The 16,716-nt window shown below is 35.4% G+C and overlaps 1 protein-coding gene across 13 annotated transcripts in view; it reads right to left on the reverse strand.

Moving 5' to 3' along the window:
- The window catches only part of BCAS3 (BCAS3 microtubule associated cell migration factor), a 571,522-nt gene that overhangs the window by 315,400 nt on the left and 239,406 nt on the right, over window positions 1-16,716 (reverse strand). For 11 of the 13 annotated variants that reach the window (XM_073797379.1, XM_073797376.1, XM_073797377.1 and 8 more), the window contains exons 17-19: window positions 10,121-10,165; window positions 2,237-2,361; window positions 80-245 (exon numbers count right to left, since the gene is read on the reverse strand). In XM_073797379.1, the coding sequence (XP_073653480.1) occupies window positions 80-245; window positions 2,237-2,361; window positions 10,121-10,165 (336 nt within the window). The remainder of the gene's footprint in view (window positions 1-79; window positions 246-2,236; window positions 2,362-10,120; window positions 10,166-16,716) is intronic. The other 2 variants (XM_033847806.2, XM_073797378.1) reach the window with 1 other exon arrangement.

The following is a 16,716-nucleotide window of genomic DNA, read 5'->3' on the forward strand; positions in this document are numbered from 1 at the left end:
TACCAAATTGTACACTTTTAATATTTTATATCTCAACAAAGCTGTTAAAAAAACCCCAAAAAACAAAAAGAGATACTACCTAACCAGAGTCCAGCTGGCTCGGGGAGATGTCATCATTTCCAGTGGGGTGTCATCGCTGATCTTGGGTGCAGTGCTAAGCGGTCGTGGCTCCATCATGTGCTCCACTAAGTTCCCGTAGCAGCTAATAATGTAGAGGGATTCAACTACAACTTGTTTGGACTGATCTACAAAACAGGAAAACAGATCCTGGATATGTGATATTGGCATAAAAGGAGCACAGCATCATTTTTACAAGTTATTGACCCTTCAGTCCGTTCCTGAGGTTGCTGAGAGAAAATAAGAAGGCAGGGACTTTTTCACATGGTGCCTGCTCCTTGCCTAAAAATTGTCTCTTATAAGTAGACGCTAACGAATATGAAAAGTTCTATGCTATCAAAATATTTTTAAATTTAAGCAATTTATTTCAAGAACGACATAAATATACTCAAAATTCTAGTATGCTCAAACAATATTATAGTCTTTTGTATTTGCCTGAAGTGTAGTAATTTGTCCCACATTACGAAAAATGAATGGTATCAGGTGGGACAGGGAAGGACTGACAGAAAAGGAACCCTGTATGGACTAAGATTTAGTTACACTGGATGCACCAACTCAACTGCAGGAGAGACCCTTTGCCTAAATCAGCCTAACTTCTCATCTACTCTCTCTCAGAAAACTTCCTCCTTTAAACTTCTGGATTAAAACAAACAGACAAATGAAAAACACACACATGTCCTCCTCCCCCAAATCCTTGTCCTTCTTTCCTCTCAATCCTCTTCCTTCTTTCCTCCCACGGCAAATGAAGACCAGTCATACTTTGAGGTCAGGTGCTGAATATGGATCTAATCAAATGACTTTATAAGGAGTACACATGTCCTCACTACCAAACCAGGTTTAGTCCTCTATCTTGGGTTTTACAGTAAACCTAGGAGCATATAAAATCCCTCATGAATGCTGGGTGGGTTACCTTATCTCTATGCCAGAGGACTGGATTACAGCTGCTTTGAGAAAATGGCTAATGACCAGTAGTGGGACATAAAGGGGTAGCAAGTTAAAAGGGTAATTAGAACAGAAGCGAGAAGCATTTGAAATCGAGCTTCACAGAGGGTTTTAACTAGTAACAAAAAGTCATTTCGATAGCATCATTAAAGCTGAGGAGGTAACAAAAAAATAAAGATGGGATAAGAAAATGGAAGGCTTGCATACTTTACTATATCCTCTCCCACTTAGGTAAAGAGCCTGCTGTGCCTGGGATCCTATTTCCAAGGAAAGGGCCACTGAAAGGCGATAACAAGGGAAAGGGCTGACGTCTGACTGCCAGTATTAAGCGTAAGGGAGAGCCATTTTGCCAAGAACAATACAGCCTGTGGAACCTGTCAGAAAAGTGCCTCACTAACAACTCAGTTTCTGACCTACTTTAATAGTATCACAATAATAAGAGGAAATTTTTAACACTCAAAATTAAACACTTGGTCCACGAATGCAGGCACTCTTTTCTAAACAGAAACAATGAGGAATCACATACTAAAAGAGTAATTATACAAGTTGACTCTGGTGGTCAAAGGAGAGATTTAAAAAAAAACAACAACAACACTATATAAATTCAAAGGGACAACGGTCACCATAAAAGATGATTCTTATTTCTGAGTGGGAGCCTGTTTTTATCTTTTAATTTATAACATGGCAGAGCTGTTGTAGATTATTTTTTAAGGACAGATTTAGCATTAGAAAACCTGGGTTCAAACTCTGATACCATAACCTACTAACTAGTGATCTTAGCTAAATTATTTAAACTTACTGATCTCAAATTCTTCATCTCTAAAATAGGGATAACAACGTTTTTCCTCTCCACACTTTATAGACAATGGCATGAAATTAGTTTGAGAAAAATGTAAAAGTTACATATAATGGTATGGAATTGACAGCACTGAGAACACCTGTATATTGTCACCAGCAAAACAAAATAAAAACACTCAGTGGCCAATTTATTCCACATTTACAGTGAGAGGATAGCCTGTCTTCTTGAGACTTGAATAGTTGAGGAGAGACATGCTAACTGAGTGGGAAAATTTTTTTCTATTGTTGGGCTCAAGATTATTCAAAGAGAACTGCTCTGAATTTTCCTCAAGAAACAAAAATTACAAATGGCAAGTTTAACTTCAATAAAAATACGTACCTTTTTCTCTTTTCAGACCTGCATTATTTGCAAACCACGATCGGGATGTCCCAAACGTCGCAGCCACGCAAAATTCTCCGCCCATTGATTTGCTGGGTGAAATTTGTGGAGGTGGTTTAACTTTGCTTAAAAAATAAAATGATAGTAAAAAAAGAAAAATTACCATGATAAAATCATGGTCCTTGATAAAATGACATATTTCCCTTAAAATTTGCCCCTAGGTATTCAAACGTTCCCACGTGGACATGCATTTTGCCGTAAGTATAACTGGTGGTTGTGAGACTGTGATCTGCAGTAAAAGTAAAACTAGTTCAAAGCTCCAGAGTATTATCGGAATAGCAACTTAGACCAAGAAAAATTAGCTTCTTTTTGAAGAATGTGCTGGCAAAATCCAAGTCAACCCATTTGAGATAGATAACATTTCCCTGGATATTTCAAAGTGGAACAGTAGAACCAGCAAAAACATCTCACGATAATAGAATAGTTTATCAGTTCACTTCAATATGTAAAATGTGGGACTGACAATACAGTTGAATGGAGACAGCATGTATGAAAACACGAGATGATACAGAATGGAATCCTGACAATGCTCTCAGACATATATGTATGGTTAGACAATGTCTGGTGAGTAGACCTAAAGATCTAGGGCGATTACAGTCACTGATCTTCCTATTTCTTGTTTATTTTTTCTTTGTGGATTTGTGAAGATGATAGGTCAATTTTTATTCTGCTTCTCCTATGTTTGAAGACACATTAAGTAACTCCTGCTACTTCACATAATTACCATAAAAAAGTACTTGCTGTCCTCTTTGTTTTCCCCAAATCAGCTTTCAGCTTCTAATACCATTGACTTCTGATATCAACCTTTCATCTTCTTGCAAATCCTATATCTCTCTTCTCTCCCAATTTGTCAAAGACTGCCCCAAAGTTCCTTAGCAATTTTGTCAGGCACCTTAGAGAAATGGTGTATTATTGTCTCTGACTCGTAGACCAGGAAATAGCCCCACTGTACACTGGTCAAGATCACAGCCCAGTCGGAGCACAAGAATAATGTTTCGCCGCTGCTAGTCAGTCTCCAATGTCAAATAACATTATTTCTACCTTCGTTTGCTCACTATCCTTTATCTCTTTATCTTTTAATGAAGTACGGTTAGACAGAGAAAGACTGGGTTTTGGAGTCAGGTGGAAACACAAATCCGAATCCCAGTGCTGCCACTTTTTTATCTGTGTGAATTTTGATTAGGTTATTTAACCTCTCAGTGCTCAGACAACTAATATATAAAATATATAAAACAGAAAGACAGCAATGCCTACCTCTTAGGGTTATTTTACGGTTTACAGCATTTTATTTGTTCTCAAAGTGTGGTCCCTGGCTAGTAGCACTGAGAACCTCTTAGACATGCAAATATTCATCAGGCCACACCTCGCTCTGGAGGTGGGGCATGACAATCTGTGTTTTTAATAGCCCTCCAGGAGATTCTGGCACACGTTCAGGTTTACGAACCACTGTATTAGGTAACGTGTAGAAAGCGCTGTGAATTCCCGTATCACAGAACTCAACGCTATCTCCTGTATAGCACACAGCCTTCAACTAATTTTCAAAAAATCAGACTTCACTTCGGCAATCTCATTTTCCAGGTGTTATGACACCTGAAATAGTCTCTCACATATTTTATTTCCTGAGCCTTCTGTTTTGATGTCTTCCTTGTAGGGAAAGCAAAAAGTCTGGATCAGAAACCACTCTGCTTGGTCTCTCTGCCTTTGACCAAATTCATGTAATGCACATTGCCGTATATGCAAAGGCCTCGTCTTTCCATCATTAACATTTCTTAAACACAACAAGTTATTACCCATAAAAATCACATCCATGCCTAAATCACCAACACTAGTCACAGTCAGACTTCCACTGATAGGGAATAAAATGACAGTTTTTTTATTTTTAAGTTCTGTAAGAAAATGTATCTGTTTCTACCAACAATTTCACGTTTTCCTTGCTGCATTTGCCACAGCTGCAATAACCTTTGCAAAACCAACAGAAGAGAAGACTCCCCTCCACCTACACCTGAACAAACAAGCACCTTCCCTTGGTTTCTGGGTAACCGGCACCAGAATTGTTCTTTCTGGTTATGATGCTCTCTGTTGTACTACCTTAGAATGTAAATTTTGCTTCAAAGCCTTTATTTCCATCACTGAAATGCTGTAAGTTCCTGTAACTAGCATCTTTTAACTTCCATTGGTCAGTTTTTGGAGGCTGGAAGGCAGAGGAGAGAGGAAAAAAACATTCCAAAATTTTTTGAAAGGTGTTTCAACTGTGTGACTACGTTTTTACTAGAATCACCATCAAGCAACAATGATCCCACAAAATGTACGAGTTCAAAGTTCTTTGCAAATTAATGAATGCTATTTTTGTTTTTGTTTTTAAATCACGTGGTAAAAGCAACAAGACAGAAAACAAGTAGCATGCCACTTCTTAAGAGAGTCTATGGTGCATCTACGGAATGCATCCTAAATAGATTTTAAAAGTTGCTACTGGGCCACTTAGCTACCTTTGTAATATAATAATCAATTTAGTCTTTAGCCAAGCAAATATATATATTTTGTATGTTTATTAGCTTACAGTCTAATCAGTTAATGTCAAAAGCTAAAGTCTTTTAGGCTTCTTTAATGTTATACATAACTCAGCTTCTGAACACACAACTAAAAAGCACCAACACAGTATCAATTTACATAAACTCATTATCTCCTGCAGAGAATAAGTATCTTAGGTTAAAAGTATTCTTAAAATTATGAAAAAATGTTCATTTTTATTCTTATACTTCATTATTTCTTCTTGTTCTTCTGATAGGGCCTTCATAAATCACATTAGTACAAGTTTGTGTTTAATAAGTAGTTAAAAGGTTTTTATCCCTGAAAATAACTTGCTACCTCCTGCATGACACAGTGCTGTGTATTGGGTATTTAGCATATTTGGTGAACATATTCATAACAAGTTATTTCTATCATCAACCTACCTTTGGAATGACTGTGGTATTTAAGCAAAATAGAAATTTAAAATATGTGCTATGTGTACAAGATTTTCAGAAAAATAAAAAGGAGAAATAATCTAAAGATTATTATTATTAAAGTATTTTCTATACAAAATACCCAAAGGGAGAAAATTTAACATTGATTCAATTTGCCCTTTATCCTAAAATTTTAAAAGACCAAGACCAGGAATGTTGGGTGGAAGCAGAACTGAACTTTTTCCACAATGACCCAGAATATTTCTATTGCAAAATCACCTTTTGTCGGCAGAAAGATAAAACATTGAAAAATGATACATACGTGAAAGGAACAAAAGAGAAAAGTGCTAGCCTTGCAAATCATGCTCACTTATAGACTGGTGACCCAACCATTTTAGGAAAGCATTCCAGTACTAGCCTTTTTTTCTTTCTTCCTCTCAATATCTCCCTTTATCCTCTGAAAGAGACAATAAATCCTATTACAAGACATTTGCAAGTATAAACGAATACCTCTGGGTGTTTATTAATTTATTAAATTAATAATTGATATAAAAAATAAAAATTTTCAATGTATATGGGGGTCCAGAAATTCAATTGTGTTGTGGTTATAAATGAGTACAAAACATACTGATAGTGCTGGTGGACTCCTTTCCACTGAGAACTCCTGCTCTTTACCCTCCTGAGCCATACATAACCCCATGTTCAAAAATTAAAAGAAAAATTTGCCTTAACTTGTGAGCAAAACATAAAGAACTATGGAATGAATTCAACCTTCACCACATCAGAAAACATCACATTTACTAAACTTGAGACAAGAGACAACATAATCAAAAGTAAAATTAATGTACGATGAAAAAAACAACAGCAAATAAGGTGCTGAATTAAAACTCAGGAGTTTAACATTTTGTCATTTCTTCTGGGAGACCTAACCATCTAACCATAGAATGAGAATCATTTTTAATGCCATCAGATGTTCTACGGACATTAACATGATGACATCTTTAAAAATATTTACGAAGACTATTGAAGTTACCCATTGGCTTTTTCTGTATTATATAATTCAGTCAGAGAAACATATTGAATTTCTCTTGCCTGTTTTCTTTTCCTCCACACTCTACTGCAAACAGAAAAGAAAAAAAAAAAAAGCAAAACTCTAATGATATCGGCTTTAAAATTATAGCAAAATTATGTCTATCTGGATAATTTTACTATGTTCTATAAAATAGGATACAAGTGGTGAATCTGTGGATGGCATGAAAAGCAACAATGAGGTCCAGTGCCTTGTTTAGGACACAAGCATGGAAAAGAGCTAAACTGAGATAGAAGCACCGTTTTCTTTCCTTCTCTAAAACATAAGGGTACAGTCAATATTTCAGTTTAAATCTTAGACACAATATTGATGTAAGAATTACAAGTGGTATTACGTCTTTGTGTTAAGGAAGAAAAACTTTTCTTTATGCTCCTCACTATGACTGGGCTTTCAAAAGGAATTCAGCAGTTTTCTCTCATTCTCAACTGTGTATTCTAAAATAAAAACTAAGAGGGAAAATGAAAGTATTTATTTTTAAAAAAGATATTGATAATATATCTAAAATTATTCTATCACAAATTATTCTTAAAGATATGAGATTTCTGTAAACCTGCCAGATAAGATTCTCCTCTCCATATAAGTCTTTGCTTCTAAAAAGGAAATTATATTATTTTTTTCAATATTCTCAGAATAACAAGATTAATTTAAATTAGCTATTTATAAACAGATTGAAGACTCGGTGCTAATTAAAACTTTAAACATAATTTGACATGTAAGTTTTAACTCTTCTTTAAAATTAACCTTATACACTACAAAGATATATTCAAATGGACTACCTCTTGTCTACACTGTTGTGCATATATTTTTTCTTTTGCTAAGAAAATCAAAAATAGCAATAGTTTAAACATGATACTACATGCCAACTAGGAGCTCGATAAAAACTTGTTACTTATTTGTAATATTGAAAGCAAAATTCATTTTTAAAATTTCACAATGGCTATTTCTCTTAAAATTTCTGCATTAAAAACTGTATCATGTGTGTGATTCTTACATCATTTTATGCCATTATTTAAATTCATAAATCTTAGAGAATACATAATCTCCAGAATGTAGAAAATGGCTAAAGTGTCGAAGATGGTCTGCATAGTTAACTTTCCAACAAGCTTATTTGGTTGTCAAAGGAAAAGATATTATTATAAACTGACTCATCTGAAACTGCCTGAATTTAAATAATTAAAACAGTTTATCAAAGAATGAAGAATTAGTAGAAACTGTGATCAAACAAAAGTAAAATCTTAGCTAAATATAAATGTTTCAAATGAAAATTTATAAAAAAAATTTGTATGAAACTTACATAACATTTTAAGAGGAACTATAAAATTTTCATATTCTTCCAAAATACAAATATTATCCTATATTGGAAGTCCTATAACCTGATGAAATAAATAACTTTATTTAGCATAATGTTTTATTTCAAAACAGTAAATAAAAACATTCTCAGGTTGAATGCTAAATAGCATGAAAAAATAGTAAAAACTCTTAAAACAAAGAAGCTCTTATAAACAACATGGAAGAAGTTGTCAAATTTATATTCATTTTGCTGCCTTAATTTGAGGTTTCATTAAGATCTTAATGGGAAAAACATGCACCACCAGTAAAGGAACGTATTTTAAAGGAGGCTCTTTTAGGCTAGTATAAGTGACTAAAAACGAGTTTCTTGTGAGCTAACGATGGCATCAAACAAACCACAAAGCAGTCTTCTAAAAGACAAGCAATGATTTAAAAGTCTACTATATTTCATATATCCCTTTCTTTAATCTGGCTCTTTTAATCTTGTTTCAACCTCAAATCATTTCTGGTTGACAAGTACTTTTGCTTAAATTTGAGGAGCACATAAGCTGTTGAAGGCATGGGCTTTTCTTATTTCACATACAATGTTCGTCATTCTATCTTTACTTCTACGCTAAAACTTCAATCTTTATTAACATACTAAAACTTTTTTCTTTGTACTTAGAATGAGAAATTTATCGGAAGATGGAATTTAATTCTAAATTGAGTCTACAAAGAAATGTTGTCATATGTTGAATCTGGCATTTAAAAATCAACTGTTCACTACGAGCTCCTGAGTAAGATCCATGTATTTTATTTGTTTTGGAAGAAATTCGGTTAACACAAAGAATGAAGGTTGACTTTCAGGGAATTTTTATTCCTGTATACCCTGATTTTGTTTACAATAGTTTCACAATCTATATCCTAATTTTGATGCTGCATTTCAAAGAGGAAATTTTTATGATGATTTATCACCCTATTCTAATATGACAATGAAATTTTCAGATGTTCCTGTGGCATATGAACACTGAAATTAGTTTGTGTCAAATTTTTAAGTTTCTTTTTGTCCGAGAGAAAAATGATTGGAAGGTTTTCTCCTAGTATAATGGGACAGTATGAGCAAGTCCCAGGAGCAGTTATGAGAGCTGCACATACATGTATTCTGACTAAATTTATAAAATTGATATAACTTACATTAACCAAAACTTCTTTTTGGGCTCACTCACTCTTAAAAGCAAAACAGACAAAAACAAAAACGAAAAACAAAACCATGATCTAACTTAAAGAAACTAATTTTCAAAAATGGAATTTTCCCCTTAAAGCAGAAAAGAAATCATAGCAGTAGCAGCGAGCATTTACTGAGCTCTTATTATGTGCCAGGCACTGTTCTAAGCAATTTATATTGTCGGTTCATTAACTCCTCATAATAAATCTAGGAGGTAGGTGCTACTGGTAACTCCATTTAATGGAGATAAGGAAACTAAGATAAAGAGAGGTTTTAGAAAATTGCCCAAGATCATATAGGCAGTAAGTGTGTAAGCTGGGATTTAAGACCTAGGCAGTCTGATTCTGGAGCCCTCTTTTTTTTTTTTTTTTTTTAAGTTTTTTTTGATGTGGACCATTTTTAAAGTCTTTATTGAATTTGTTACAATATTCTGTTTTATGTTTTGGTATTTTGGCCACGAGGCATGTGGGATCTTAGCTTCCCGACCAGGGATCGAACCTGCACCCCCTGCACGGGAAGGTGAAGTCTTAACCACTGGACCACCAGGGAAGTCCCCTGACTCTTAACTATTGTGCTAAACATATTATACCAGGTTCTAAATATATTCTATTTCATACCTTTACATAAAAGTATTAAACATACTGTTTCTTTTCTATGATCACCATGTCTAAGACTGACAAAAGTTGTATTTTATGCAGTCTTACATAAGAGTTTACTAAATAAGTTATGGTGGGGAGGTGCTAATAACTCGAAATAATAAGTTACGTAGGAGGTTTTATACGAAATACAAATTTCCTCATGTAGCTCCATAACTACCTAAACTACTCAAAACAGAACTGACTCTTGTTCCTTTGGCACCAAATAAAATGCAGTAAAAATTTATAGGGTATTTTTAGTATACCTTAAATATATTTACATTTCAAAATAAATCTTGTCTGCAAATGTTCAGCATGTCATGTAGGGAATTTCTATCACTAAAATACTCAAAGCTTTAAACTTGGGTGTTAGCCTTTGTCTTATGACATATACTAGCATTATTATGAGAATTCTTCTAATTTCTATTTTTTTAAATATTAATCTATGATTTTTATGTGACTTTTCAAGAAATGAAGTGAAACCAAGAAAACTAATCTTTGAAAGCTTAAACACCAACATTCACATCCCATCTACAAATTACTCAGTAATTCGGTGCATCTATCTGTGATCAGGCCATGCAACTGAAAACAAAGTACAAAACAGAGTTACTTTCTGAGAGTACAGCAAATGAATTAGGCATGCTGGACTGAACTGGGACTCACCATGGAGCTTTTATGGAAAAACACCCCGCTCCAAACAGATAAGGCCTTCATGGAAAAGGGGGGAAAATGCACAAAAAATTAGAGGAAAACTCATGTAACATTAACAAATACATGTTTATTATACTGTTAAAGAGTATGGATAAAATAACTTTAAAAATTAGTAATCGTTTGCAATCCTGCCATAGATACTAACAAGTCTGATATAACCAATAAATAGAATGATGTGCAGTAACAAGGCCCTTAATTTTCATAGGGTTAGAGATTTCAAAATGCTCTATTTCTCCCCCTTTTCTGGAGCACCCCTGTAGGGTTCCTAAGGTAAAATAAAATAAAATCCACTTCAGAGGCCCTTTAAAACAAAGTACAAGTTAAATGGAATAATTGGATGGAGAAAAGAGTGGGACCAGTAGCGATAGATGTGTGGTTGTGTGACACGAAATGTTTAAAACTAGCGAAAGGGGACTCAATAAAAATTTGATAAGCATTGTTTGCTGTTCACCAGTTGTAGTCTCAGAGCCACAGAAAGAAAGTACATATTTTCTAAGCTGCTTAATTACAGTAAGTTGAACTGCATATTGCTGGTCAAAGGAGCTAACACTAAAACCAAGTCTGTGGTATGATTTACTTCCATTTTAGGGTCACATTCCAGGAAATTAGCATTACTCTTAATAATGATAGAAGAGGTTAGCTTCCTCTATCTGGCCTACACTGGGCTAGGTTGGAATACAGGAAACTAAAGCTACAACTGCTTGCTTTAAATACGGCTGGGGATACAAAGGCAGACTTCAATGTTACACATACTTCTTAATATTCTGTTCCCAGCATTTAAGACATGCTATGCATATTTGCACACAGAACAAAATATTGCTGTTGCATCTGACATTTGGAAGGAAGACATAATAAACTGAGAAGGAAAGAGCACTGCATAACTTGGTAATTTTCTTCTTCAACTTTGGTGCTAGGAACATTAAAAAAGAAAAATCATGCTTATTAGCACCAATCTCCCAGTGAACTGAGCATATTCACAAAACTGAGTACAATTCTGAGGACTGAAGAACAGAAGATATGAAAAAGGGAACAGAAAAGCAAGATACTATTAGAAGAAAGAGTGAGTTGGAAGACAGAAATATTGGAAAAGAAAACTTTAGAGATGATGTCAATACAAAGCAAGGAAATCTCTCCCACAGTTAATGATAAGACCACAATCAGAGAAATGTCATCATTCAGATGTCATCATCCACATCTAAAACAATGTATTTCAAAAATTTTTTGACTATGACCCACAGAAATATACAGTTGGCCCTCCATATCCATAGGGCCCACATCCACAAACAACTATAGATCAAAAAAAAAAGAAAGTTCCAAAACGCAAAACTTGCTGTGCACCAGCAACTATTTACAATTTAGAAATGATTTAAAATATATGGGTAGATGTGTGTAGGTTATATGCAAATACTAAGCCATTTCATATAAGGAACTTGAGCATCCACGATTTTGGCACGGGGTGGGAACCAACCCCCTTTGGATACTGAGAGACAAATGTATTAACGTGTAAGCTGGTATGTACATGAACACACGCAAATTGAAACAATTTAATGAATGTGGGTTTTTTTGGTGTGTAATCAACTTTATTATTCTCTATTTCAACGTTTTGTAAACATTAATGTTGGGATTTAGTTACAGTGAAGATTGTTGCATATAATGACAGGGTAGGTAGGTCTGAGTGGGGCCTTGGATTCTATATTTCTAACAAGCTCCTAGATAATGCCAAGGCTGTTAGTTTGCAGAACCAGTAGCGAAATTACATTCTATTATATTCTATTTCATTAATGAAAAAAAAGTTAGCCATGATCCCCTTGTCTTGATTTCATGATTCACTAATTACATCAGAAACAAAATGTTACTGGAGCTCACCCGGAACTTTGAGAAACACCATTTTAAATAAGTGTGACCACGTGAAGACTCCAATGTCTCAACAGCACCGTGACGCCATAAAAAAAGGATCAGAAAATGGAAAGTTCAACACGTTTCCGTATGCCCACAAATACCACCAAAATGAAGAAGTTATTGTTGGCACATACTACCCAACTCCCTTTCATTTTCTTCCTTAGGCAGACACCTGAATTAATCAAATAGTTCAAACGATTCTGACAGAAGCACTTGTCTGGAACGTCTGGGCATGAGTTGCTCTTTAGCATATATTGCATAGAAGCTAGACAGTCTCCCACCTCATTCCAAACATCAGAATACAACTGATTCACTGTAAAGAATTTGAAAGTTTTATCTTAATCCTTTACGACTTAAAAGGCTTCTGATTGACCCCCAAAATCAAACAAAAATGAAACAAAATTAAGTTTCTACATTTCGAAAGACCAGCTGATGTTCCCACCTACAGAGCTAGTAAATACCTTTTTCCAACTTTAATAAATTTCCTTATATATAAAAAAGAAACATATTAGCCAAACAAATTAAACACAAGTTTTTGGTGTTTTTTTTTTTTTTTTTTTTTTTAAATATCCTAGATTTTCCTTCCCGGACAGTAGCAGCATGTTCCCAACAAGATTTCTACAACCCCACAATCTCAAAATGCACTGTTAACCCTCCAGACACTGTAGCAAACAGGCCTGCACTAAACAGCAGTGTGGTCAAGTTTAAAGACAACACAGTCCTCACTGTTCACAACATAACTCGGTTGTGTGAGTTACAAGCCATCCTTCTTTAGCCAAATAAGGATCTACAGGCTGACGCAGCTCAAGGAGAAAACAGGGGTTGGGGAAACAGGGTGAGGACCCGTTTCAGCACGTACATTTGGCATGGTCCCAATCTGTACTCACCCGCTTCTTACTCGTTCCGACAAACTGGACCTCTGCCACATACATGTAAAAGAAGAGCCACAAACTCCAACGAATTAGAGGGACTGACGTAACTACTGACTTTGCATGGGTGGTGTCAGCTGTTCTTTTGAAATGTGCCCGCTTCATCTTTCCTCAGTAGGGAAAGAATGAAAATATAAAGTCACAAAGGCCCAGTCCATGATCCAGCTGTCTTCACCTATGACTTTCCGCTCCTCTCCAAAATCTCGCAGCTGTAGTTTTACAGGGCGTGACTCAAAGGAGGAAGAGAGCGTGTGAGTGAGAGTGTATAGGGAATTTAAATGGTCTGAATTAACAAATGCAACTCAAATTATCATATTCAGGTATTAAGAATTTGTGTGTTTTCCAAACACTATTAAGTTTCAGCAGGTTGAACAATCCATATAAAACCTATCCACTTAAGTCATGATTATGTCCTTTTTAAGCTGAATTCTGATTGAAAAACATCAGGGCTGGCCAAGAGACTAAAAATACAGAAATGCTAGTCCAGCACAGAGTGACTTTGCCTTTGGCTCTCAAACGGTTTCTTCTGGAGACTGTCAGAAGACAGTTAGGAATTGTGCTTTATATCAAATCATTAATGCTATGTAACTCTTTAAACTCTGATTCATTTTTTCAAAGGCCACACAGTACCACAAAAGCTTTGGTCTTACTAGCTAAAAACAAGACAAATGTGAAGACTTTTTTTTTTATATGTAAGGGAAAAGTAAATCTAGATTTGATTTGAACATGGTAAAATCTTTTATAACTTGACTCTAGTGCTGAAAGGCATTAATAATGATTAGATTTCATCATCTTCAGAGTTATGGAAACTAAAAAAATCTCTGAAAGTCCTATTTTCCAATTGATCATGTCCTATGAGAATTCAAGCACTATCACTTAACAGACATCAGAAAGAGCCCATATAAATATTAAACATAATGAACAGAGAAAGGGCTATACAACATTATGTGTAAATTGTAAAGTAAAGCCGTATTCTCTAACAAAATATTCCAGGAACCCTAATGACTCTGCTACACTCTCTATGCCCCCTGTTAAGCAGCATCTTTGATAGACACACATTTCCTACGTGGATGCAAGCAGATCAGTCCTCACATCATTTTCAAGTATTACTTTAAATTTTTCATTAATTTAATTTTAACCACTCACTATTACAGAGAACTATGGCATTACTGGCTCTCAAATTATTGATCTGAAGGCAAATTCAAGCTGAAATATACAGATAAATTGTCTAATCTGAGGTACGTTCAACATGCAAATTTAAATTACAAGGTCAAGATTTTCATTAGAAAAACACTAATGCTCAAATTCTGCCAGATGTGGCAGAAGAGAGACTAGAATAGTACACACAGATTGTCAAATTTCTATAGAAAGTAATGCTTACTGACTTGTATTACAGTATATAGGAGACTTAATCCCCTCACCGCTCCCATCCCCCCCAAATCCACAGATTTATGGTAAAAGGGAACAAACTATGGAGTGGTTTAAGGATTCTACTGATTTAGTACAAAAACTGAAAACTCAAACTATACATGTATATTGCACATGTAGACATATCCACCCTAATGAAAATACATTATCAATTACTTTATATCTGGAACCAAACATACACAGCTTAGCTATCAAGAAATAACACATAGGGCTTCCCTGGTGGCACAGTGGTTGAGAGTCCGCCTGCTGATGCAGGGGACACGGGTTCCTGCCCCGGTCCGGGAGGATCCCATATGCCGCGGAGCGGCTGGGCCCGTGGGCCATGGCCGCTGAGCCTGCGCTCCACAACGGGAGAGGCCACAACAGTGAGAGGACCGCGTGCCACCAAAAAAAAAAAAAAAAAAAAAAAAAAAAGAAATAACACATAGATAAGACAGGGCTGGGAGGTGGAGAATTACCATTTGCTACTGTATCTGGGGAATCTTTCTCCAAATCTTACCCATTTAACTCTTAGAACTTCACCTATAACATTTGGGGCTCAGGTCAAAGCATCTAAATAAGCCAAGGCAGACCTAACTGAATTAGGAGGAATAGACCTTCCTCAAGGACTATATGCCAATGTCATTTATTCACTTAGCAAGCTCTGACGGCAGATTTAGTCTACAAATTTCAATTACAGATAATCAAATAAATGCTATTAAATGCTTCCATTTCTAAATAAGAATAATCATCTATGTCTTCTAAATGGAGCTCTTGCGAAGCACTGGCCTAGGGCACAGCAATGAATGAGGCTTAGAAAGTAGGTAACAGGATCAAACACCTGGTGGGAATTCATACACTGTAAGTAAGACAGATAATAATCCATACATACAAACTTTCATTTTTCAGATGAAGAAATTTACCTAGGACAACCAAGATGTGAAACCAGAGCTTCAGACTCCTAAGTCAGTATTCTTTTCCTACATTATCTACTTCTACAGGGTCAGGCCAAAAGTTCCTAATACCTAGCTCGAATTGCTCACACAGAAATGAATAAATACAAAAATGGGGGGGAGGGAAGAAGGAGCAAAAAGCTGCTCGATTTAAGAAAAAGGAAACCTACGAAAGACAACAAGTCATACCAGGTTTACTTCACCAAAAACCTCAGCTAGTTAAGGGCAAGGAAGTAACTTCATTCCCAATTTCTATATTTTTATTCCCATGAAATTACTCTGACCACTCTTTTTTTGCACATTCCACATATACTGTTCTTTTTATTAATTAAGTAATTATTTATTTATATTTATGTATGTATGTATGGCTGTGTTGGCTCTCGAACCCATGTCCCCTGCATTGGCAGGTGGATTCTTAACCACTGCACCACCAAGGAAGTCCCCTGACCACTTTTTGAAATGTACTGTTCCCTGCTTGTGCCCACAAAATGATGTGTATATGTTAATAATTTTAGATTTGATGTACAAAAAATTAAGCATATTGATGAAAATTATCTATTTAGTAAGTTTTTACATAGGAAGCATTAAAAATTAACGCAACCAAACATCTATGGACTATTGCTTAGTAAATCCCTACTACAAAAACTTTACACTCCAAAACAATGAGCAATCCCTGAGCACCCAGTTTCACTTTTAATAGATGAAAACTACACTTATTCACACATGATAAAAACATGATGGAGGTCCTTCCAATCCTCCAGTCTCAGACTGGAAGAAATGGGTTTTGTTTGAATGAGTGACTGTTAAACCAAAAGATTCTTAGCACGTCTTTTGCCTTCACCAGTGTGTACTACAGTCGGGTTAAGCAACAGCTGTTGCCAAAACAGGCCTTATTTCCTCCCAGTGCTGCTTCAAGGTACAGAATGTGAAGGTGCAAATACATCTGTCTTTTGCCATTTGTAGTTCTACTGGCCTTGCAAATGTCTTCGAATAAGACAGATGGTCCCTGACACCGCACAGGCTTTCAGGGATCTATATTTCCAAAAATTAGAGGGCAGACATGAAACACGGTAAGTACACGTCTATCCCCTGAAGGTCTGAGTTAAGGCTTCCATCTAAATTTGGTTATTTAAATATAGGATCCTAAGCAATCCTTGGAAATCTCTATGCTAGAGATATGATTTTTAATGTTTATTTCATGCCATTATGCCAAATATCTAGGACATGGAACAAATAATATATATTTTACTAGATATATTATCAGGTATATTTGAACTTACATGTCTATAAATGAGTCAGCTCTGTGTTCTCTTTCTACATAATTCATGTCAAATACTTCTGTTAATTTTATCTTTAAAAT

This window comes from Tursiops truncatus, chromosome 20 (genome assembly GCF_011762595.2).
Source record: "Tursiops truncatus isolate mTurTru1 chromosome 20, mTurTru1.mat.Y, whole genome shotgun sequence".
Lineage (NCBI taxonomy): Eukaryota > Metazoa > Chordata > Mammalia > Artiodactyla > Delphinidae > Tursiops > Tursiops truncatus.